At 37.0% G+C, this 23008-nt stretch overlaps 2 protein-coding genes and 1 pseudogene across 2 annotated transcripts; 1 reads left to right on the top strand and 2 right to left on the bottom strand.

Moving 5' to 3' along the window:
• The first annotated feature begins 4265 nt into the window (after positions 1-4265).
• LOC107710415 (adhesion G protein-coupled receptor F5-like) lies at positions 4266-12436 on the top strand. Its single transcript, XM_016515183.1, has 13 exons — positions 4266-4473; positions 5287-5421; positions 5733-5867; positions 7847-8062; positions 8250-8474; positions 8597-8761; positions 9673-9854; positions 9947-10132; positions 10360-11667; positions 11745-11786; positions 12016-12051; positions 12151-12231; positions 12329-12436. The coding sequence occupies exons 1-12, from the start codon at positions 4266-4268 to the stop codon at positions 12211-12213; spliced, it is 2901 nt and encodes a 966-aa protein (XP_016370669.1). The 3' UTR covers positions 12214-12231; positions 12329-12436.
• Positions 12437-13124: 688 nt separating this feature from the next.
• Positions 13125-14432, bottom strand: LOC107710414 (ankyrin repeat domain-containing protein 66-like). Its single transcript, XM_016515182.1, has 3 exons — positions 14294-14432; positions 13395-13623; positions 13125-13248 (listed from the first exon to the last, which is right to left on the bottom strand). Exons 1-3 carry the CDS (start codon positions 14430-14432, stop codon positions 13125-13127), a joined length of 492 nt encoding a protein of 163 aa, XP_016370668.1.
• Positions 14433-16131: 1699 nt separating this feature from the next.
• On the bottom strand, positions 16132-21430 carry LOC107710413 (tudor domain-containing protein 6-like; annotated as a pseudogene).
• Positions 21431-23008: the final 1578 nt, after the last annotated feature.

Below are 23008 nucleotides of genomic sequence, written 5' to 3'. Positions count from 1 at the left end.
TCAGAATTACACGATGTCAATAATACATTAATTGCGCAGTGTGAGATTCATTGGTAACAGAACTTTGTGAGATCGCGATGAACAAAGAGTGACAACTTTTTAGTGGTTATGAGCGCTCTTTCCGAGCTTTCTAGGCAATCAATTTAAAATGTAGAACTTTGTTTTTTGGTCACACACACACACGTTGCAAAGTTTCGGGAATGACATCTGCATATTTATGCGGGATTCGCTCTCGAAGTAGCAGTGTTTGACATAGTGATAACCATAGCAATAGACGGGACAAAATATGTGAAAATGTGCTTTAAGACTAGAGCACCCTCACTAATTTCAAGGGGGGGCCCGGTGCCACCCCTGGCCACCACGTAGACACGCCCCTGGCTGTTTGGACTCTCATTCTGACGGCACCCATTCACTGCAGAGGATCCACTGGTGAGCAAGTGATGCAATGCTAAATTTATCTAAGAAATTTGAACCCATGAAGAAACAAACTCATCTACATCTTGGATGGCATACGTGGCCATTGGTTGGTTGGAGGCTCATGTATTGATTAAAAGCTAAATCATAAAAATACTGCATAAAATACAAATTATTTGCATGTCACGTGACCATTATCCAACATCAGAAAACCATTAACAGATTGTTCAATTGTTGAAATATTAACTTTAAATCTCCATGGGGACTCAAAGGGGTTTGGCATATAATATAGCAGTACACAAAAATGAGAATAAATCATCACAGAAAAGCAAAAGTCAGTAAAGTAGGTGTCAGTTCATAAAAATCATGAGGCCATGCAAAGTAAAATGCAAATACAGTTGTGCTTTTTTGAGTATTTTTTGTGACTAGCGACTGTAGGTACTTTTGTTTATACATTGTAAATGAATGAGCCTTCTGTTGACAGGGTCTGTTTCCTTGAGGCTTGATTCCCCAAACAACTGGATTTTTACTGATATTCAAACTAGCATCTGGGGGATGGTTATTCTTGAACATTCTGTGGTGTTCAATGCATTTGTTTTTTACCATAATGCATTTTAGAGCGTTTGAGCTTAAGCTTCTGCGTTAATGCTTGAAATATGTTTTGTATATACACAATAAATTGCGCTTACATACAGTACTGTATGAAAATTGAAATGAGCTGTAAATGTTTTGATGAATAGTCAAAACATTGTATCTAATAATATATCTAAACTTTTATTTCCTCTGTAGTCAAAGAACTGAAGCAAACCATGTTAGAAAACAAAACCTGTCATAAAGTTTGACGAGTTAAGACCAGATAAGGTTTATAACATGAACATGAGGAGCACATGTTGCTTGTAAGCAAAATAAATGCAAATGAAGAAGGCTGTATTGGAGACACAAGATAAGCAGAGTCATTTGTCGGTTTTATAATACAAAAAAACGTGTCTTTACTAAATGCATATTTACATTCTAGATCATATTTACAAATCAGATGACGCAAATGACCAAAATGTCTACGATGGTGCTCCCTGATAACTAATTATATAGTAAAAAAATGTGGGTGGTGTTTGCCGCTGAAAAAAACACCGGAATGCTGAGGTCTTGTTGGGGGGTTTTGTGTGGTTTCTTACTGTCTTGTGTGACAAAAAGTCCAGCGCCCTCAAGTGTCCACGATATTCTGCTATCTAGATTTGGCTAAATGTGCATCTGTGGTATTTTTTCACCTGTTTATGGTGAAAATGGTGCATCTGATCACTTAGTACTTAGTAAAGTAACGATCTATAAAAATGTGAGGACAGATTTAAGGACACACACACACACACACACACACACACACACACAATTTCATGTTTACCTCAATGTGTTACTTGCTGCTTCTTCACAATCATTTGTGAGATTTACTAGGTTTTTTGGTGAAAGAAAAGTAAATCCTACACCTTTTTTCCAGTATACTGTATTTATGAAAAAAAACAACAACAACAACCTAACTATGGTGTTCTTTTTATGAAACATCAAAATTCTTTTGATGTATGGACCTTAGCTAGAAAAATATATTTTTAAGTGGAACTGTGGTATCATTTACAGTAGGCTATATTTGGAGTCATGTGACCGAAATAATGCAAATCAGGAGGGTTATTGGGAATATTCTTTGAGCGGGTTATCATTCCATTCTCTCACATGGTCTGTACGGCCGCTTGAAGCTTTTTATGAACGTGATCACAGCTATAAAATTGCGCCCTGAATCCACGGAACAATACTGCTGTCAGGACTGAGAAGGCAGAGGGGTACGTTGACACGTTTAATGGATTCTAGACAGTGTTCTTCATATAAGCTCTATTTTTGCTTGTTAGCAGTGACATGGGCTATTGTTCACTACCGGTCAAAAGTGTGGAATAATTAAGAAGTCTCTTATGCACATCTTAAGCATTCGTTTGATCAAAAATACATTACAAACAGTAATTCTGTGAAATATTACTACAAATTAAAATAACTGTTTTCTAATTGTAGTAGCTTTTATTATCCCTTTGGGGAAGTTTTGTTTCAGTGGGTTTCCATGTGTGTTTCATACAGAAAGCAATACAACATAGCTACAAAAACATGATATAAAGCAAAAAAAAAAGAAAAGAAAGAACAATCCTTTAGGAATTTTGAAATGTAATTTATTTCTGTGATCAAAGCTGAATTTTCAGCATCATTACTCCAGTCTTCAGTGTCACATGATCCTTCAGAAATCATTCTAATATGCTGATTTGCTGCTCAATTATCATTTATTACTGGTTTCCGATTATTAATAATGGTTCTTATTATCAGTGCTGAAATTGTATAAACCATAAAACCTTTTTAGGCTTCTTTGATGAATAGAACGTTTAATGAATTGTATTTATTTGAAATCTTTTGTAACATTATACACTCTAAAAAATGCTTTAGAGCTTTTTGGTTAATAGATTTAACCCAGCATTTTTTAGAGTGTAAATATCTTTAACATCATTCTTTGAAAAGGAAATTAATAGTTTTATTCAGCAAGAAACATTAAATTGATGCTTACCCTAAACTTTTGAAATGGTACTGTATGACCTTTTCCACAAAAATATGAAGCACACTGTAAAAAAAAAAAATCAAAAGTTGAGAACTTAGAAGTTTAAGGCAACCAGCTTCAGGAGATTTTTGAGTTCTCAACTTTTTGTTGTATAAATTGAATACAAGGAGTTGAGAACTCACAAATGTCCTGAAGCTGGCTGCCTTAAACTTCTAAGTTCTTAACTTTTGATCTTTTACAGTGCAGCACAACGGTTTTCAACATTGATAATAATTGTGTCTCAGCAAATCTGTAACGAGACGTCAACAGAGTGAGGATCCATCTGCAGCTTTATTGAAATTGAATTTGTTTAATAATTTGGAAGGGACCCACATACCTGGGACTGAGCTTTCTGCATGGGAGTCGGAGGCGGAGATCTCGGGTAGACAACCAGACCCATTGCCCTGGAGTGTATTCAGGATTGGGGCGACGGTGACGATCAGCTTGCGATTTGTCTTCTAACAGCATGTAGTAAGTGTATATGAGCTTGGTTTCAGATGTTCTCGCTCCTCTGGAGCCAGTCCTTGACAGCAGGTACTTCAATGGGTTCTCCTGACCATAGAAATAACGGTGGTTGGAAACCCATTATACATTGAAACGGAGTGAGTCATAAATTGAATACAAGGAGTTGAGAACTCACAAATGTCCTGAAGCTGGCTGCCTTAAACTTCTAAGTTCTTAACTTTTGATCTTTTACAGTGCAGCACAACGGTTTTCAACATTGATAATAATTGTGTCTCAGCAAATCTGTAACGAGACGTCAACAGAGTGAGGATCCATCTGCAGCTTTATTGAAATTGTAATCAACAGGCAAGGTCAAACACAACAGAGGAGAGAAGCCAAATCGTTAGTCAGGGACGTGCAAAAGGGTCGGGGCAGGCAGCAAACAATCAGTAGTCAAAGAACAATAGCAAGAGTTGGGAAAATAAACAGAGAGGCCAGACACGGAAAGAAACGCTTCGAAATGTACACCGGGGCAATACAAGACTTCGCAATGAGTCCCGGTCTCCAAACATAAGTCCACGGTGGTGTGCATGACCCTTCCATCACCCAGAGGATGTCCATCTAGCGCCTCCACTGCCAGCAGAGAACTGCAAGGGATTAGAGAAATGTGTTGGGCGAATTCGTGTGACATAAAATTCCACGCTGCCCCTGAGTCCAATAGCGCTGAGGTAGATATGTTATTACCCTCTATGGATCGTGTTATGGGTACTTTTATGCATGTACTGGAGTGATGTGCCTGAATGCAAGGACTCACCGCAGAGGGATTACGAAGAGGCGGTCGTGTGGGACAGGAGGCCCGGAGATGGCCGGCTTGGCCGCAATAGAGACACAGACGTTGAGTGATTCGGCGCTCTCGCTCCTCTGGAGACAGGTGAGTGTATCCGAGCTGCATGGGTTCCACAGAAGAGGAGGAAGAAGTGATTGGAACCGAATGACTGGTAGGTATCGTTCTGGTAGGGCGACGAGAACGAATCAAATTGTCAATTTGAATAGTCAGTTCTATGAATTGGTTGAGCATTCTCCCCTCGTCCCTGGAAATTACATTTTAAAATATATTCAAATAGAAAAGTTATTTTAAATTACAAAAATATTTTACAATATTACTATTTTTACTGTATTTCTGACCAAATAAATGCAGCCTTGGTGAGCAGAAAAAAAAAATTCTAAACCTTTGACCGGTATTGTATATAAATACATATTGTTGTGGTCAATTTATTATAAAAATAAATAAATAAAAAAATACTTATTTGCTTTCAATACTTCTTATATCCCTCCCTGTAAGCTTATACTATTTTGGAAAAAAGTTTAAATCTTTGTATTCAATTCTCGTGTTTAATGTCTCCTTAAGATGAATCACTTGTTGCAAATTAATAGATGTAAATCGCATTATTGATGTCACTGATAGAAAGCATATGCGCATATTCATATGAATGACTGCGCTCTGTTCCATCCACCAGAAATTGATGGCGCAAAAATGAAATTGTCTAAGGGTGTCATTCTCCTTTTTCTGGGATTGTTTTTTAAGGTGGGATAATATTTAATCATTATAAAAGTTCTTCAGTTATACACACAGAATTTATTACATTTAGCATTAACTATTTAACACTTTTGTCTGATAGGTTGCTGTGGCAGGTAGTATATATAGATTTTATTTCTGCTCATTATCAATAATAATCTATGGAATAAATCATATGCATTTTTCCATGAATCGTCTACATGTTACTGAATACTGTCTCAATGCAACATTCCAGAGAGTTCCACACAGGTGTACTGGTTAGAGCTTGAAATCGAGTCATCGGTGTATGACAACATCACTGAGCTTCTGAGAGAGCAGACACGCATCGACATAGTACATGCATCTGTAACAAACATCGGCATCACAACAGGTAAACCAACATATAATGCTTGAAATTACACTTCAACTTCTCACACATAAAAAAAAAAAAATACAATAAAATAAAATAAAACAATTAGAAAAATCGGTCATTTTCTGCCAGTACAACATTTGTTAATTTTATGGACATTCCTTTAACCCAAAACACAACACAATGCAAAGTGTAATTCAAGTACTGAGAATTCCTTCATATTAACTATTTTTTAGTGCTCATTATCAATAATAATCTATGGAATAAATCATATGCATTTTTCCATGAATCGTCTACATGTTACTGAATACTGTCTCAATGCAACATTCCAGAGAGTTCCACACAGGTGTACTGGTTAGAGCTTGAAATCGAGTCATCGGTGTATGACAACATCACTGAGCTTCTGAGAGAGCAGACACGCATCGACATAGTACATGCATCTGTAACAAACATCGGCATCACAACAGGTAAACCAACATATAATGCTTGAAATTACACTTCAACTTCTCACACATAAAAAAAAAAAAATACAATAAAATAAAATAAAACAATTAGAAAAATCGGTCATTTTCTGCCTGCACAACATTTGTTAATTTTATGGACATTCCTTTAACCCAAAACACAACACAATGCAAAGTGTAATTCAAGTACGGAGAATTCCTTCATATTAACACCCTATTTTTTAGAGTACAAAGAATGCAAATAAAATATCAATTGGGTCTTCCCTGTTGAGCATTAGACAGTTTAAGAATGAATATGCTTGCTGTAATTTTAAGGATGCATTCAGAAGCACAGAAACTTGTCAGTGCTGCTGTGTAACTCAATCAAACAGGATGGAATGAGGTCAGTTCCTGGAGAATGATGTTATTAAGGAACTGGCTTTTGTTAGTTAAAAAAAAATCTAAAATGATGGAAAATTATTTTGATAGTTAAAAATGATACACTGATTCCCAATTAAAATAATATTCCCAAGAATACACATTTTGAAGGATTGATTTGAAGGATTTATTGAAGTAAGGATTTGGAAGTTTGAAGGATTTCAATTGAAGAAAAAAAGAGCAAATGTTTCTAAATCAATTTGTTAATTTTTAAGTTTAATTTTTAGTTAAATTCACCCCCTGTTTACCTGATATTAAAGCTAATATGAAACCTAATTAGAAAGCTAATATGATTTATTTATAAGGTATGATAATTTATCCAATATATGATGGGGACATGAAAATGTACTGCATAAGGGAACTGACCCAAACATATGATATAGGTTTAAGAAAAATTGAAATTATGGGCAGTTGCTACATTTCTGAATAACTGCGCTGTAAATAAATATGTATAAATATAAATATAAATAAATGACCGTGAATTTTTTTTTTACCGTAAATTTTACGGAATTTTTTTTACAGTGTGATGTTCCCAAAAAAATAAAACTGTAATGTGCTTGTTTGCAGATTGCACACTGAATGAGACGCATAAGAATTGTTCATGCATGTTGAACTACACATACAGTGAGGACATGTGCAAAAATTATGACTGCTGCAATGACACCTGCACGCAGAAAGTTAATGACATTGCTGTGTGTCTGCCTAAAACAAGAGGTATAGAGTATTGTTTGATGTGGGCACAGGATTTCTTGATGAAAAATAAATACATAAATACATAAATAAATACTGGTCATCGAATGCTACGATTCTTATTTTTTCCAGTAAGCATCAATGGATTGACTACATTTGCAAATGAGTCTTGCATGTTTTTATGTGATCCAAGCAAACAAGGTTCTAAAGATTACCAGGACGACAACAAGAAAATTACCAAAATGGTATGTACTGCTGAAAATCAACACAACAGTGCAAAAAAAAAAATGTTTTCCTAAAATCATTTTGAAAGTTAATTGATTACATTTACATGACTCATCACCATATTGTCACCCTGCAATGCCTAAAAACTGTCACCGTATTGTTGGTTTGATTAACTTTATTACAACTATTTGCACTGTTTGTATATATACCTCACCAGCATATTTTGATTTCTTTTAGCTTGCGGAAAAATACAGCACATTGAAATATTTCGATTCTCTGATTATCAACAGTTACAGGTAATCATGATAACAAACAGCTCTGGCAGCTACTGTTTACTGTTCTTTCTACACACATAAAACACAGAAAAATGGCAGGAAATGTAGTAACGTTTCCCATTTGATTTAAAGCAGTGGCAGTGTGATCGTAAATTATACGGTGCAGGTAATGGGTTCAGTTACGCTTAATGAGTTGGAGAACGTAACCAGCAATCTGCCTGATTCTGATCTGAAAACAACAGGTAACTTAGTCAGTATTCATTCATTGGGTGAACTATTCCTTTAACTTTTTTTTTTACTATTATTTACAATACTTATAATGGTATGCAATAAAGAGAGGTTTATTTGCACAATCACACCTTGTTATTTTCTCCAAAGGCTTCATCATTATTGATGGTCCTCGGGGTCCGATTGATATCGACTCCCTGGCAACTATAACTTGTCGTCCACAAGAAATGCTGGGAGAGGTAAAGTGGTACTTAATAGATGAGTGGAATAAAAAAACAGAGATCACAAAAGGACAAGAGGCCAGCTTCGCAAACAACAGTTTGGAGGACATTGTTCATCTGAAAAATATTTCAGGAAGCTGGAAAGGTAAGTTTCTGCATACATACACAATTAGGATAACTGCATGACTTTGAAAGTATATTTACTCATTTTTAAATATTTAAATAATTGAATAGGAGTTCGTTAATTTCAGCTTAAGTGTGATGTGTGTCATTTATATCTATCTATCTATCTATCTATCTATCTATCTATCTGTCTATCTATCTATCTATAGGAACAATTCAGTGTGTGTACACAAAAGGGCCCATAAAACACACAGCAAGTACAGAGTTGGACATAGCACTTCTGCCAGAAATACAGGCCATGAGCACTCCCCAATTTCCTAATTGTAGAAATAACCAATTCAAAAAGGCTATCATTGAATGTAAAATTTCAAACAATACAGAAAATTACACGGTTACATGGAATACTGCTCTTAGTTTCACAGAAATAGGACCAGGTAAGCGTCTCATTACCACTTTTGCTCTCTCAGTGCTAACAATGTGATTGAAAGATAAATATTTATTTATTATTTTTACATACTTTGTGATAAACATATTTTCATATTCCTGCATTCTCTAGAAATCCAGGGGAATTTTTTATCTTACAAAGCAGAGGCGATCATAAATTGTGAATCATATATTAGGGATAAGAATGAGACACTGAATGTTTCATGTACATTCACCAACAACAGAGCCATTTACAACAAAAATAAAACCAAATATGTGGAGATCCCAGTCATTCTTCGTAAGTTTTGGTGTTGTTTAACTTTTTGTCTTTGAAAAATTGTGAAAGACATGCACTTTTCAGAAGAAAAATGTGGCTCAAATGACTCTTCTGAATCCATACGATATCACAAAGTCATTATTCACTGCCAGTCTTCCTTTCTGTCGAAGCTCTTAATTGGAATGCAAAAACGCAGACTACAAAAATTACTTTTGAGAGCTGCAGTGGAAGATGAACAATGAATAATGATGCTATTTTATGATTTGGAATGACTTTTGTGGTGCTTTTTTCTTTTTAAAACTCAACAGTACACTTTTACTTTCATTTATAATGAAGAAAGTCATAGAGGTTTGGAATGGCATGATAGTGAGTAAAGGGGGAGAGTGAAGAAATGTTTTTGGATGAGGGTGAATAGCTGAATTACTTTGTTTCTTCCAAACAGATGCATATTATACTTACTAAAAACTAGCAACTATTTTTCTGTCAGGACCACTATCGTCAAAGATGATTGACAATTAGCATACAGTTTGGATTGGCGGTATGGTTCTGTTCTGGGCAAGAACTCCCTGCGCATCCATGCAGCCTAGCATGGATGAGAGCAGGGAGAGCAGCGATAAGTTCTTTAATAATTTTATGTACACATTTTAGAATTAGTCTGATTCAAAGGATAATCAGAAGACTGAATCCCGAGGGTAATTAGCTATTGAGCAATGCGAAAACTGCTGATAATACTGAGGGACCTTATATGAATGCTTAGATAGGTGTCGTATTCCTATAGGTAGATGGGGATCAGCTGAGAGTCAGCTGATGCGAGCTTGACTAACGTGACCTGCCAGAACTAACGCTACGCTTGATTTTTTGAATTGTAATTATAAAAACAAAAATGATGAGAAAAACAAATCTATAGTACTGTACATTATTCCTTAATACAGCCCATTCACAATTCTGTGAAGAAGATAACGAGTGGCCCATCACAAAACACACCTATACAGCCATTATATCCTGTGGGAACTCTGATGTTGGTTCGAAAATGAAAAAGTGCTATGAAGGGTGGAAAGACGAAATCTCTACTTGTGTGAATATAGACCTGCATGGCATTAAAAAGGATATAGAGGTATCATTCTTTGGTATTCATTTACTGACGTTATTGCTGGACAGATTTACTCTTAGCACTAAATCCTTGTTTTTTTGCTGTCATAATAACAGATATTAAATAAAGGCATTGGCCTTATTAAGAATGATGCAGACGGACTTTTCAGACGAATACAGCATTCGACCACTGTGGAGACATTCAACTCATTTGCAAATATTAACGCATCTGTAGTTATTTTTGAAGCCATGAACAATGTATCTAAACAGCAGTTCAATCAATGGAATGATACTGTCATGCCTGTATGTATGTTTTCTCTTCAGTTTCTTTGTTTAACATCTTTAAAATCTTCAGTAATATTTGTTTTGGGAACAGGGCTATTTTTTGAGATCTATTGCAAAAGTTTGATGAGTAGTTGTTATTAAAACATGTCAAAAATTAACTCCAAGGAATTTGAAACAACATGAAATGACAAACAATAAAAAATTCCTGTGTCCTGTGTCTAATCGCATTTCACTTTACATTGCAGGACTTTGTCAGCGCTATAAGCAACGCTTTGAATAAAACAGGAGCCTGGAACAATCCTCAAACTAAAAACACAGATTTATCTGTAACATATCTACAGACTATTGAGCAAATTATACTCAACTCAAATCTGACCATGAATCATCCTCAAAATTCTTATAATGTTAAACTGGCAGTCTGTAATAAGACCGGAGGGGCACATTGCAGCAACTTTAATGCCAGCGTCAGCCCAGATGATAGGGTTGTTGTCGTTGCATTCCGGAACCTTCACGAAATTTTACCACAGTATGAAAAAAGGCCCTTAGAGACCACCATCTTGTCAGTCACCACTGTAAATAATGAGAAGAAGTCCATCTCTGTCCAGATGACGTTCGATTACGGTGAAAAAAGACTTCGGAATCATGAAATGTATTGTGTTTTCTGGGATGAAAAGAACAGTACTTGGTCTTCAGAGGGGTGTAAATGGGGTGGTGCAGAAAATCAAAAGTTGTGCACATGTACACACAACTCTGCCTTCACCGTAATGATGTCCAAAAATGCAGAGACCCTTCCGTATATGAAGGAACTGACCTATGTTGGCTTAGGAATATCCGTCGTCTCACTTGTTCTGTGTTTAATCATTGAGTTTTTGGTATGGGAGGCAGTTGTAAAGTCAGACATCTCCAATTTTCGGCACGCGGCCTTAGTCAACATCTCTTTATGCTTGCTGTTTGCACACTGTGGATTTTTAGCATCATCTGATCCGAAGGCAATCCCCGAACACTGGTGCTCCATCCTTACAGTAGCCAAACACTTTTTTTTCCTCGCTGTCTTCTTCTGGATGCTGTGCTTAAGTGTCGTGCTTCTTCACCAAATGATATTTGTCTTTGACCAGCTGAGGAAAAAGGTTTTTTTGGTATTGTCTATCACTGTTGGTTACGTGTGCCCTTTAATATGTGTGGCAACAACCTACATTACTTTCGAGAACGGTAAAGAAGGTAAATACTATTCCACAGACACTTGCTGGCTCATATATCAGGGTGTGCTGAAGGGCTCCCTCTTTTCCTTTGTAATTCCTGCCTTAACTATTGTGATGGTAAACTTGTTCACACTGGTTGTGGTGATCATGAAGATAGTAACTCCTGCTGTGTCGGATTCAAAGGCGCAGGACCACAAGGACGTTGCCAAGGGTATGATTAAGACAGTAGTTTTCTTAAGCCCTGTCCTCGGAATAACTTGGCTCCTCGGGGTTTTGGTGCTGCACCTTGATCTTACACAAAAACCTTTCGCCCAAATTGTGAGCTACGCATTTACATTGTTCAATTCGCTGCAGGTAAGGGTCAAGCATCAAACACTTTATCTGTTTATTCGTGCATTTACATTAAAATATTTTCTTGTATTTCATTGCAGGGCTTTTTGATACTGCTGACAAACTGCTTGGGAGAGAAAAAGGTACCTATGCCCGCTATACACGTGCCCTCCGTATGATTGATCATAATTGTAACACTCCAAAGAGAAAGGAAAACTTGAAATCGCATCATATGACCCCTTTAAGGAATTTAGACTGAAAATATAACATTTATTTGCATCAGTTGATTAGAACTGATCACATTTGCAAGGTTTTAGTTTGTAAAAACTTTACAGTCAAGCTCAATATAATCATATTTCATTTTCCCCAAAGGTTCGTGATGCACTTCTGAAGCGTTTGCAATCTAAGGTTAGTAAGTACGAGAGAAATGCATGCTTTTACAGATTCCAAATGTATTACGAACACATGAAATAACACAGCTCGTGTTCCCACATTTTCTTACATTAGCAATCAGTGCATTCTAAAAGTGAAAGCTCAAGCAAAGCGACATCTTCAGTTATGACGAAATAAAGACTGGACAGATTAAAAGTAAGTTGCATTTGTGCTCTTGAGAATATTTTATTCAGTGTCTACATATTTTGTTCTAATGTTGTTTTTATTCCAAATCTGCATGTGAATCATTTAGTCCGTGCCTTCTAAAAGTACTGAAAGAGAAGACATGAAACTCGAGGGAACCTTGAAAAACTTCATGGATTAAATTATGTCACATTCAACAGCTCTAAAACATTGTTTTCTAGTAAACTGTACAATTATTTGTGATATCCTAGCTCAGAGGATACAAATATATTTAGATGTAGTCATCTTAGTCATATTATGGTTTTGTTTTTAGATTTCTGCCAGGGTGACTGGGTTCTTTTTTCTTTCTTTCTGAAAATGGTTTATTCTGTTTTGTATATATGTAAGTATAATTATGCTTGCATGTCTATAGCCTATGGTGTTATTCAAAACTAGTGCAAGTTATAGATGAATATGAATTTTGGCATATCATTTAGAAAATGTGTTAATTTTTCTATCTGAAAATGGTTTATTCAGTTTTGTGCATATTCATGTAAGTATAATCATGCTTGTATGTCTATAGCCTACTTGGTATTACTTAAAACTGGTGAAAGTCATAGATGAATATGAATTTTGGCATGTAATTTAGTGAATGAGTGAATTTTTATTTTTGAAAATGGTTTATTCAGTTTTATGTATATTCATGTAAATATATTTATGCTTGTATGTCTATATATAGCCTACTTGGTATTACTCGTAACTGGTGACAGTCATAAATGAATATTAATTTTGGCTTGTAATTTTACTGTCCACCAAGCTTTCTTTTATATTTTACTATCTTTACTATATTCTTCATTTCATTTAGATGTGCAACAAAAATATAAGCATCCATTAGTTTGTATTTTGTTCTCATGGCTGGATAAAACCTACTTTTTAATGACTTGTTTATTGGCTTCTTTTCTCTCCTGTTCCCATTCTTCATCAGTATCGTCTAAGAGCAGCCCATTTAACTTTGCCATTTGCCGGTAGTTTCTGCTCTCAACCTCTGCCCTGAAAGTAGAGAACACCCTGTCATTGAACATCTTGGATCACATTGCCACTTCTTTGACTAAACAGCATCAGAAAATGCCTCAATCAGTAAGAACAGATTATTTCACAAATGTGATTCAGAAAACAAAACAATAGATTCATCTTACTTTTTAAGAAAAAGAACACAATCTTCATGTCCATAGATTTCAGCAATCCTGACAGGTTTATCGCCGGAGGAATCCTCCTTGTCTACAGGTGCATGTAGGGAATGAAGGAGTCGAAGTACTGCTAGTTTTCCGGACTCTGCTGCAAAATGTGCGGGTGTCCATCCATTATCCGTCCTCAAACAAGCCCTGGCTCCATTTTCAATTAATATCCGAACCATCTCTGTTTGGCCTTAAACAAGATCAGAGGTTAAATGGCATTAGCATCACACATGCAAGAACCCTAGGCGGAAAAAAGTGCACTTCCATAATGTACTTAAAGTGCTCTATTTTCATGCACTAATTTTGTACTTAATATACTAAAAGTTATTCTTTAGTACTTCTTAAGAACATCTAAGTGTACTAAAATGTGCTATTTTGAGACACCGTGAATATGAAGTAAAATGTGCTTTTAACATACTATCTTAGTATTAAAATTTATTTATTTACCACTTGTAGTACACTTGAACCCACTAGTGTATGAAAGATGGGTTCAAGTCTACTTCAAGTGGTATCTAAATACATTTTTAAAATACAGAGATAGTATGTTAAAAGCACATTTTAGTTCACTGTGTCTCAAAATAGCACATTTTAGTACACTTAGATGTTCTTAAGATTAAGAAGTACTAAAGTATATTTTTAGCATATTAAGTACAAAATTAGTGCGTGAAAATAGAGCACTTTAAGTACATTATGGAAGTGCAATTTTTTTCCGCCTGGGAAAACTGGGTTAATATCCAGGTCACATTTTTACCATATTCATGTCATTTGTAAAAGACTATTAAGTTATAATAATGATTGTTTTTTTTATACATTTTGAATAAAACAGCACTTTTTGGTCCCTAAAGTAGGCTATAACCTGCCTTTGGATGCTGCCCAGTGCAACGGGGTCTTCTTGTTCCAGTCTAAGTCTTTCTGATTAGGGTCACACGATTTTTTCCCCACAATTTCTTCCACTAGATCATAATCTCCAGAAGCTGCTGCCTGATGCAACTCTGTCATCTTTTTTAATCAGTAATATTAAAACTGAAACCCTTCGGTTTACTCTCTGTGTTGCTTTTCTCGCTTGACTTGTTACCACAGCAACTCGACCGCGGGCTTTACCCATTGAAAAAAAACAAAAGGTTTTAAATAAACATCTAAATAATTATTATTCTATTAAACAAATATTCACTATATATTTTCAATTTAATGTCTATTTTGATTTCGCGCTACATTACTGTACAGAATAACTGTAGTAGCATACAGACGGCGTTGTCACGTGATACCAGTTACTTTTCTCAGCGTAGTTCATCATGGACCAATCACTTGTGACAATTAAGGAATTTAAGATAGATTGTTTGGGCGGATTCACGTTTGCGTGTCAGGTACCACTCCACTGAATTTATATATATTTGTATGCATTGTAATGTACAAATGTTTTAGTTCGGATAAAAAATAAAACGGCCATTAGATCTGAACGCTGCTCGTCGAAGGAGTTTGAGCCGCTGTGCGCCCCCTTGAGAAAGAACTTTGTACTGTATGTCTCATGCGAAACGACAAGCATAGCCTCTACCGGTGATACTGTGAAATGAGAAACAATAGGGACGTCTATTATAGAAATTCTGAAAGACACATATATATTCAGGAGATTCGCTTACGTAGTTTACTGTACATTTATTTTCGAGTGTCATGATTGCAGATTTAGCCTACTTACTGTGGCGCATTCATTGAAACCCAGCAAATTACGGCAGTAGAGAGTGAGAAAAAAACACTTATGCATTAGAACAAACACCGTGTATTAGGAAAACATTTTAACTAAATTGTGTCAAGTACACATATAAAATGTAATTTTTTAGCAGTTTAAAAATGGCAGTGTTAGGAAAGTTTTTTGAATCAACACAAATTCAATTCTATGAACAGGTTTTATTCCAACATACGATTCAAACACATCAAGATAAAGAAAAATGACTACACTATTGCACAATAAGGAGAAAAAACTCCACTACAGACTTCGGGGTGAAGGAAGAGCAGGACTGTGGTATGAAACGCGTGTACTTTCTGAACAATCATCATTTAAATTTACAATTAAAATAAAGGTGCTTCACGATGCCATAGAAGAACCTTTTTGTCTAAATGGTTCCATAAAGAACCTTTAACATCTGAAGAACCTTTCTGTTACACAAAAGGTTCTTTGTGGCGAAAGAAGGTTCTTCAGATTACGAAAAGGTAAGAAAGAGATGGTTCTTTAAAGAACCTTTGACTGAATGGTTCTTTGTGGAACCAAAAATGAACAATTAACAATTAGAAACAAATAACAATTCAGAAAACACAACAACAATTCAGAAAACATTATAACAAGTCAGAAAACACAATGACAAATCCGAAAACAGATTAACAAGTCAGAAAACACAACGACAAATCTGTTTTCGGATTTGTCGTTGTGTTTTCTGACTTGTTATTTTGTTTTCGAATTTGTCATTGTGTTTTCTGACTTGTTATAATGTTTTCTGAATTGTTGTTGTGCTTTCTGAATTGTTATTTTGTTTTTTAGACTTGCATTTGCGTTTGTAATTTGTTATTTTGTTTTCAGAATTGTGATTTGCTGTGCACTTCTCTGCCACCGTACAACACGGCAAATAAAATCTCTAATCTTTCAAAGGCTGAGTCTGTTTGAAACAAATATTTGTCAGTTTAAATTCATTTTCCCCATGAAAAACAAATGATACCTTTTCACAATAAATAAAGTTTAAAATTCTGTTCATTTGAAGATGCACTTAACAGAGTCACATGAATCTTCAGTGCAAACCTACAAAATAAAGAAATACAGTTATTCATTAAAAAAAAGATTACTCATTAAAAACCCACATACCAAAGAAAAAAACAAAAACAAAAAAGCAAATACCATGGGTAACATTGGATTTTCTAAACCAGCTACCCAATCTGTACTTCTGCTTGTCATCGTCGGGTTGTCCTCTGAAAAATAAATAAGCATGGTAAAGCAAGCAAAATACGCCTGTGACTAATTATCAAGTCTTAAAAATAAATAATTTTATCCCATATGAAGAATAATCAGGTACAGAAACGCATACAAACCTTTTTCAGATCCTCCATCTTCTACATCTTTAGCATTTGCTCAGCTGATACAACAGGAACTCCATCATCAGATTCATGACAGACTTCATGGATTTCTAAATCTGGTGAATGAATCCCTGTAGGATCATCAGCAGTGACATCAGAATTTGTTACAGCAGCAATCACATCTGCTCCATCAAGCTGATCATCCACCTTGTTTTCAGGTACACCATGCAAGTCACCTTTTACTTCTAATGGTGCAATCTGATTAGCTCCATGTTGTTCTGCACCATGAGATTCAATTGTGTGCATATCCTCTGTAGAAACTGCAAGGCTCACACTTGCTTTATCCTCTGAAACAAGTTGATCAGATGTTGATGTAATGAATGTTTCACAGGATTCAATCACCTCAGAAGAGTTCTGATCATTTTGTGATTTGTGAACTTTAACATAATATGGAGGGCTGTTAGGATCAGTTGTACTGTCAATTCACTGCACAGTCAGTTTCAGAGGTTTATCCATTAAAAGCCCGTAGAAGTTATCAGTAGCTGCACTGTCCCAAGATCCCTTGGAAGGATCAAACCCTTCCAACCTGCACAGAAAAGCTTGAGGTGGGCTTTCCAGCAAGTCACAGGCAGTGCCTTAACAGAGCCTTCACTGGTTTCAGACTCGTTTCCGAAGTCAACAAAAAGGACAGATACAGTGTTTGTGCATTTATCAATAACCTGCGCATGATACCACATCTGATCGTCACAGAAACGAGCCAGGCATGGGCTTCCAGGATCCAAATCATCCAGCTTAATCGGCTGTCTCTCACTAGAGTTTCCATATTCTTGGGCAACAAGGGTGATTTGGTCAAGTATTTCAGAGTTCGAAAACTGGCACCAGAAGTAATCTGGTCCAACAACGCATGATGCAAAGGCTTCTATTGTCTGTCCCAAAGAGACATCTGGTTTCTTGAAGAGCAGCTGGAAAGTCTCCTTCACAGGTTCAGATACGACCGGTGATGCATTTAAGTCTAAACTATCCAATTTCTCACTTGAATCAGATGTGATGCCACAGGGAGTCATTTTAACTTCCCAAGTGATGCCATCTTCTTTGATAAACTTGCAAGACAGCGTGTTCTCACCAGCTTCACCAAATATTTTTTGAAGAGAAATATCTGCTCCTTCTTTCCCTTCTGCGCCTTGAATCGATCATCTAGACTGCAGCTGCAGTGAATGCTGAACCTCGGGTAAGACAGCTGCTCATCAAGTCGGCAAATTTTAAGGAGAGAAACAGTTGCCTCATTTCCGAAATCTATGAACTCTACCTGGATCGTGCCATCTTCGGTCGTGTCCTTTACAAGAGCACGATACCAGGAATCATCTTCAGGAAACATGGCCTTCACCAAACTTCCCTGTTGAACACTGGTTGCATGAATTTCATTGTTCTCTGATGGCTGATGGGAATTCAGTAGCTCGGTGAGGGAGAATAATGTATTCTCATCTTCTACCAGTTGCACAAAAAAACTTGTCAGGCTGTTGATGTGCGAAACAAACTTCAGACACCTTACCTGGTTCTATCATACGTGGAGGAAGATCTACAGCTGGAGGTAAACACTGCACTGATATTTCAGGAACCATCATGTTTCCAACTACTGCGGTCAATGTTGGGCATGTAATGCTTTGCTCTTGGGTCTCGGCTGCAACTAATTTGTTTTGTGAAATCTGAGGGTCAAAGCTGTGAAGGTCAGGGTTTACATCATTTGATGCACCGCCATTTAACTTTCCAGAGTTGAGAATGTTATCTTTTAGAACCGTTTCAGAGCTTGTTACTCCAAAACTGTCCTTCCTTGCAGTGGGTTTTGTTTTAGCGTCCATTGTCACTTCGCTACAAAGTTGAGATTTGGGATCACACCGGTAATCTTTCATAAGATCATTAACAATAAGTCCATTACATTCAACAAGTACATTATACTGAGGACAGTCTGCAAGGTCAGAGGACATTACTGTATTCTGAATAGTCACTTTTAAAGGTTCATCCACCAGAAGCTCAAAGAATTTGTCAGCTGCAGCATCGCTCCAAGTGCCATCAACGGACCCCAAAGCTTCTAACTGACAAAGAAATGCTTGTGGTGGGCTTTCCAGGAGCTTGGTGGGCAAGGATTTAACCAAGTTCAGGTCAATTTCAGACTCATTTCCATAATCTATAAAAATAACAGACTGTTTTAGAATGTGCATTGATAACCTGTGCACGGTACCACAGCTGGTCAGAAAAGAGTGCCAGGCAGGGTCCCTGGCATAACTGATCTGGCTGAATTGGTTTTGCTTGACTAGAGTTTCCGATTTCTTGTGCAAGCAGGGAGATTTTGTCAAGATCCTCTGAGTTTTTGAACTGGCACCAGAAATAATTTGGTCCAACGATAGATGAAGCATACGCGTCCACAATTTGTCCTTGAGTTACAGCTGGTTCCTTGAATGCTAACGGCTGGGTATCTTCATTGCAGTGCATTTGGGATTCGGTTTGAGCACCTGGTTTGAGAGCAGCATTAAACAAAGGCCCTTCCTCGAGATCTAAACTGACAATCCAAACAGATACGTCCCCTCGGACGAACTTGCATTGAATTTTCTTCTCACCATTTTCACCTGCTGCTGTTTTGAAAGTCATTATCTCTTCCTGGGTCCAATCTCTTTTTTCTCTTCTACCATCTTCAAGTGTGCAATGAATACCGAACATGGGGGTGCTGAGGAACTGCTTGCCCAGTTGCCTTATTTTAAGAGGCAAGAGTGTTGCCTCGTTGCCAAAGTCAATAAACTGCACTTGAACCATGCCATTATTCTTGTTTTGAACAACAGCACGATACCAGGCCCCATCAGCGGGATATTCAGCTACCACCAGGTCACCTGACCGCAACAGGTCTAGTTCAACTTGTGCATCACTTAACTGAGCAGAATTAAGTTTGTCGAGAAGGTTAAATATTTCATCTTCATCACTTGTCAATTGTACAAAGAAACTTGATGGACTATTACAATGTGAAACATAGATGTCGGAAACATATCCTGCATCCAAGGTTTTCGAGGGAAGATCGCTGAGCTTTGGATAATGACACGACACTTGTTGCTGTAAAGCACTATACCTAGCTCTACTGTGTCCAGTCGTGTGACTATTAACAGCCTGGAAGTTTTGTTCCAATGTGCCTTGAACAGCTGGTTTTGGGACTTTCTTAGAGGTCTTCTCATGTGCTTGTGATGTAGTGCTGAAATTGTGTCTCACAGCTCTAGACTCCATGCCTTCTGAAAACTTATTGAAAGTACGAGCCTTTTCCATTCCTTTGCTGATGTTAGACCCATTTCTTTTGGACTTTTGGTTCCACAGCTCTTTAATTTTTGAGTTGAGGTTTGTTTTCTCATCATACATCTCCACTGATAGTTTGCCTGAATAATTTTTTTTCACAATGACAGAGAACATGCAGTCTGTAGCGTAGTTTTTAAACAACTCATTAAGCTCACATGGCTCAGGTAATGTTACATTGAAAAGTTCAAACTGAACAGCCTGAATGGGAATGGATGCAATTGCACTAGCTTTCGAAGGAAGTGGCAGAATATCAGATTTATCCAAAACCACCAAGTCACCATAGTCTACAAATTGGACGAGTATTTTTGGATGCGTCGATTCAATTTGTCCTCTGTGCCACAGCCCATTGGCGTATTTAGCAAGACACATCATCTTAGGGTAAATTGAAAACTTTGCTTGTGGTGGCTTGCGGCAAAGTTGTTGGATATCTTTGGTCATTTTCCTAACCGTATCAGTATTTTCTGCAAAATGGCCATAGAACTGGTTTACACTTTGGACACAGGTTATTCGAACCTGCTCCTTTGCGCCCACTTCAGATTTGGGTTGTGAAACAACATATGCTTCATTCTGAAAAGGTGGAGCTGCAGCGACATTTGATGAGCGACGTCCCTCTGCAGGCTATAGGTTTTTTCCAGTTTTGGAAGGTCTGGCTACAGTGACATCTTCAAGAGAATCAGAGCACCTGGTTAAAGCGGTTGAATTAAGAGAACGTACAGGCACATTTCTCTCATACATATATTTGTGTGCCACTTTGTTTAGAGTCTCGAGAGTTTGGTCATCACAAATCCTCTCAGTTACTGACAAACACTGCTCTCTGTGGCCAAAAGTGTCGTTCACATTCCCATTGTCATTTCCATAAAGTGTTATATAATAGACACCCTCGTTCACACTGTGATGCTCAAATTTTCCAACAAGGATTTGATCCAGTACAACAGACTTCAGATAATCTATCTGTTCCGTCCTCCATCCAATGAAGGGAAGGGTTTCTTCTTGGAAAATGCAGTGAATGCATTACAAGGCTTTTGAAGTCTTCATTAGGCATCTTTCTAGCAAATCCAAGTTCATACATTTGTTTGGATATGTTTGGAATGTCAAGAATGATGATTCTGGATGGCATTATCACATCCTGAACACACCCAGAGATGTCTTTCCCACACAAAGATCTGATGAACTTTGAAGCAGCCACAGACCATGCACTTTCAAGACACAGAGGCGATACATTGGCCAGTATGCAAAGCTCTACTTTGGGAAGTAGACTGCAAAGGTTGCGTAGACATTTTGTCAAAACTTCGCTTGAGGCCCAAAGCAATTTACCATCGTCAAGTAGGAACAAGTTGTATTCATGTTCAGACTTTGAAAGTATCCTTGGTCTGTGCCAAGTTCTGTCTTCATATACTAAGCAAACTTCTCCAGGTTTGCCTTCAAAAGTATGCTGCCTCTTTCTAGGGACTTCAATGTCTTTTTTAAGTTGCTGATATGCTTCCCTGGTCTCTTGCCCATGATTTAAACTCCCTCCAAATTGTACTAAGACAGTTTGTTGGTTTAAATTGACTCATGATCTGAACAGTCGTACTGGATCCAACTTTTGGCAAACCGGGAATTGAACACATCTTGTTTGAGAATCTGGCCTCTCAAAAAGGTTAAAGAGCAGAAATATGGAGAATCTAGAGAGAAAAAAAGAGAATAAAAAAAGAGAGAATAACAGATTATATATATATATATATAACAGAATTAAAGGGGTGGTTGATCAGCTTTTTTCGAAAGCTTGATTGTGTTTATGGGGTGCAGTGTAATATGTGTTCATGCTTCGTTTTTTAAAAAAACGCATTATTTTAACATATTTTACCTATATTCTACACCGCTGTTTCCATTCTCATCAAAGCGGTCTGTTGAGTTCCTGGTTCTATGAAGCCCCTCCCTCAGAAATACGCAATGGGCTCTGATTGGTTAGCGGGCTCAGTGTGTTTGTGATTCGCTAACCGTCTAGTGCACGTTGTCCGGAAACGTCACGCCCCCTTACCATTACGGGTAGTTGCGTGTTCCCGGGGGCGGGGTTTATGTAAACATCGGGGTTAGTGATGACACAAACCCTGGAAGAAACACGTTGTAGTCCCTACCAGCCGTTTTTTGTAGTCCTTAAACAACGATTTCCATAAAAGAAAATATCTCCCTTTGCATTGAACTCTGAGCGTCGTAACTTTTCAGACGTTGTTTATGCTCTAACAGCAACAGTACACACCAACTAAAGTTCAAAAAGTGAAATCAGAATCAACCACCCCTTTAAAAGATTAGTTGAACCATAAATTAAAAATGTAATTTACTCATCCTGTTACTTTTTAAAAAATGAAACAAAATCTTCACTTGGGCTTCTTTCCAACATTCAATTGAGACAAAAAAAAAGCCTTATTTTGTGTATTTTAGTAAAAAAGAAAAGAAAAGAAAAAGAGTTAGGCTATTCTACACCATGCTTAGGCTAATACTGATCACCAAAAAAGTACCAATTGAAGGTTATGAAAACAAATAAATACTCACTCTGTGAAGACCGTGACATTTAACAGAAACATGTTTGCTATCAGGAAGAGCCTTTATGCAAAATTGAAATACTGGCAAGGATATAACAGTAAACTATAATTTATTTGTGCCTCAAAACCATTGGACAGTACACGTACAGTATATTTTAAAGCACATGGCAGGACACAAAACACATTAGCTTTGTTTGGACTTTGTGCACAGACTCAACTAGTCAAACTGATATTTGTTGTCGCTTTTTTTCCATTATAGCATTTAATCAATCCGCCACCGGATGTTTTAATGAATCAATCTGGGCCGCGTTCAGCCCCGACAAAACGGTGCAAAACGTTTTTTAAACGGAAACGGTGGTGCGTTGAACACCCTGTTCTGATGATGCAAGAGTTGCAACTATGGCAGCTGAGAAGGCCATTCTTTGTGTTCTTTTTGAAGAATTTTCGGAGCCTGATGAAATCGGTATAAATACGTGTTTAATACTGCAAAATGCACTCGAAGTTACAGTCATTGCCCTTGCCGTCCAGAATAAAAGAGAACATCCCAATCAAATGAAGGGATTTGTGCAAACTGTGGTTCCTAATTATTGTGATCAAACATTTGCCTCGCATTTCAGGATGAAAAGACAAACATTTCAGGTGAAGGATAATCCACTTCTTACCTCC

This window comes from Sinocyclocheilus rhinocerous, unplaced genomic scaffold, assembly GCF_001515625.1.
Source record: "Sinocyclocheilus rhinocerous isolate Xijiao unplaced genomic scaffold, SAMN03320098_v1.1 scaffold927, whole genome shotgun sequence".
NCBI classification, from domain to species: Eukaryota; Metazoa; Chordata; class Actinopteri; order Cypriniformes; family Cyprinidae; genus Sinocyclocheilus; species Sinocyclocheilus rhinocerous.
The sequence above is the reverse complement of the archived record's forward strand: the minus strand, read 5'-3'. Positions and strand labels throughout refer to the sequence as shown.

Bases quoted from the DNA above. Each gene is read 5' to 3' on its own strand.
- LOC107710414 (XM_016515182.1), bottom strand. From the start codon at position 14,432: ATGACAGAGTTGCATCAGGCAGCAGCTTCTGGAGATTATGATCTAGTG. The intron at 13,624-14,293 runs GCAGGTTATAGC...ATCTTGTTTAAG, and splicing joins GCACTGGGCAGCATCCAAAG to GCCAAACAGAGATGGTTCGG. The intron at 13,249-13,394 runs GTAAGATGAATC...CTCTACTTTCAG, and splicing joins TGTGTTCTTTTTCTTAAAAA to GGCAGAGGTTGAGAGCAGAA.
- LOC107710415 (XM_016515183.1), top strand. From the start codon at position 4,266: ATGTGCCTGAATGCAAGGACTCACCGCAGAGGGATTACGAAGAGGCGG. The intron at 11,668-11,744 runs GTAAGGGTCAAG...ATTTCATTGCAG, and splicing joins CATTGTTCAATTCGCTGCAG to GGCTTTTTGATACTGCTGAC. The intron at 12,052-12,150 runs GTTAGTAAGTAC...TTCTTACATTAG, and splicing joins TGAAGCGTTTGCAATCTAAG to CAATCAGTGCATTCTAAAAG.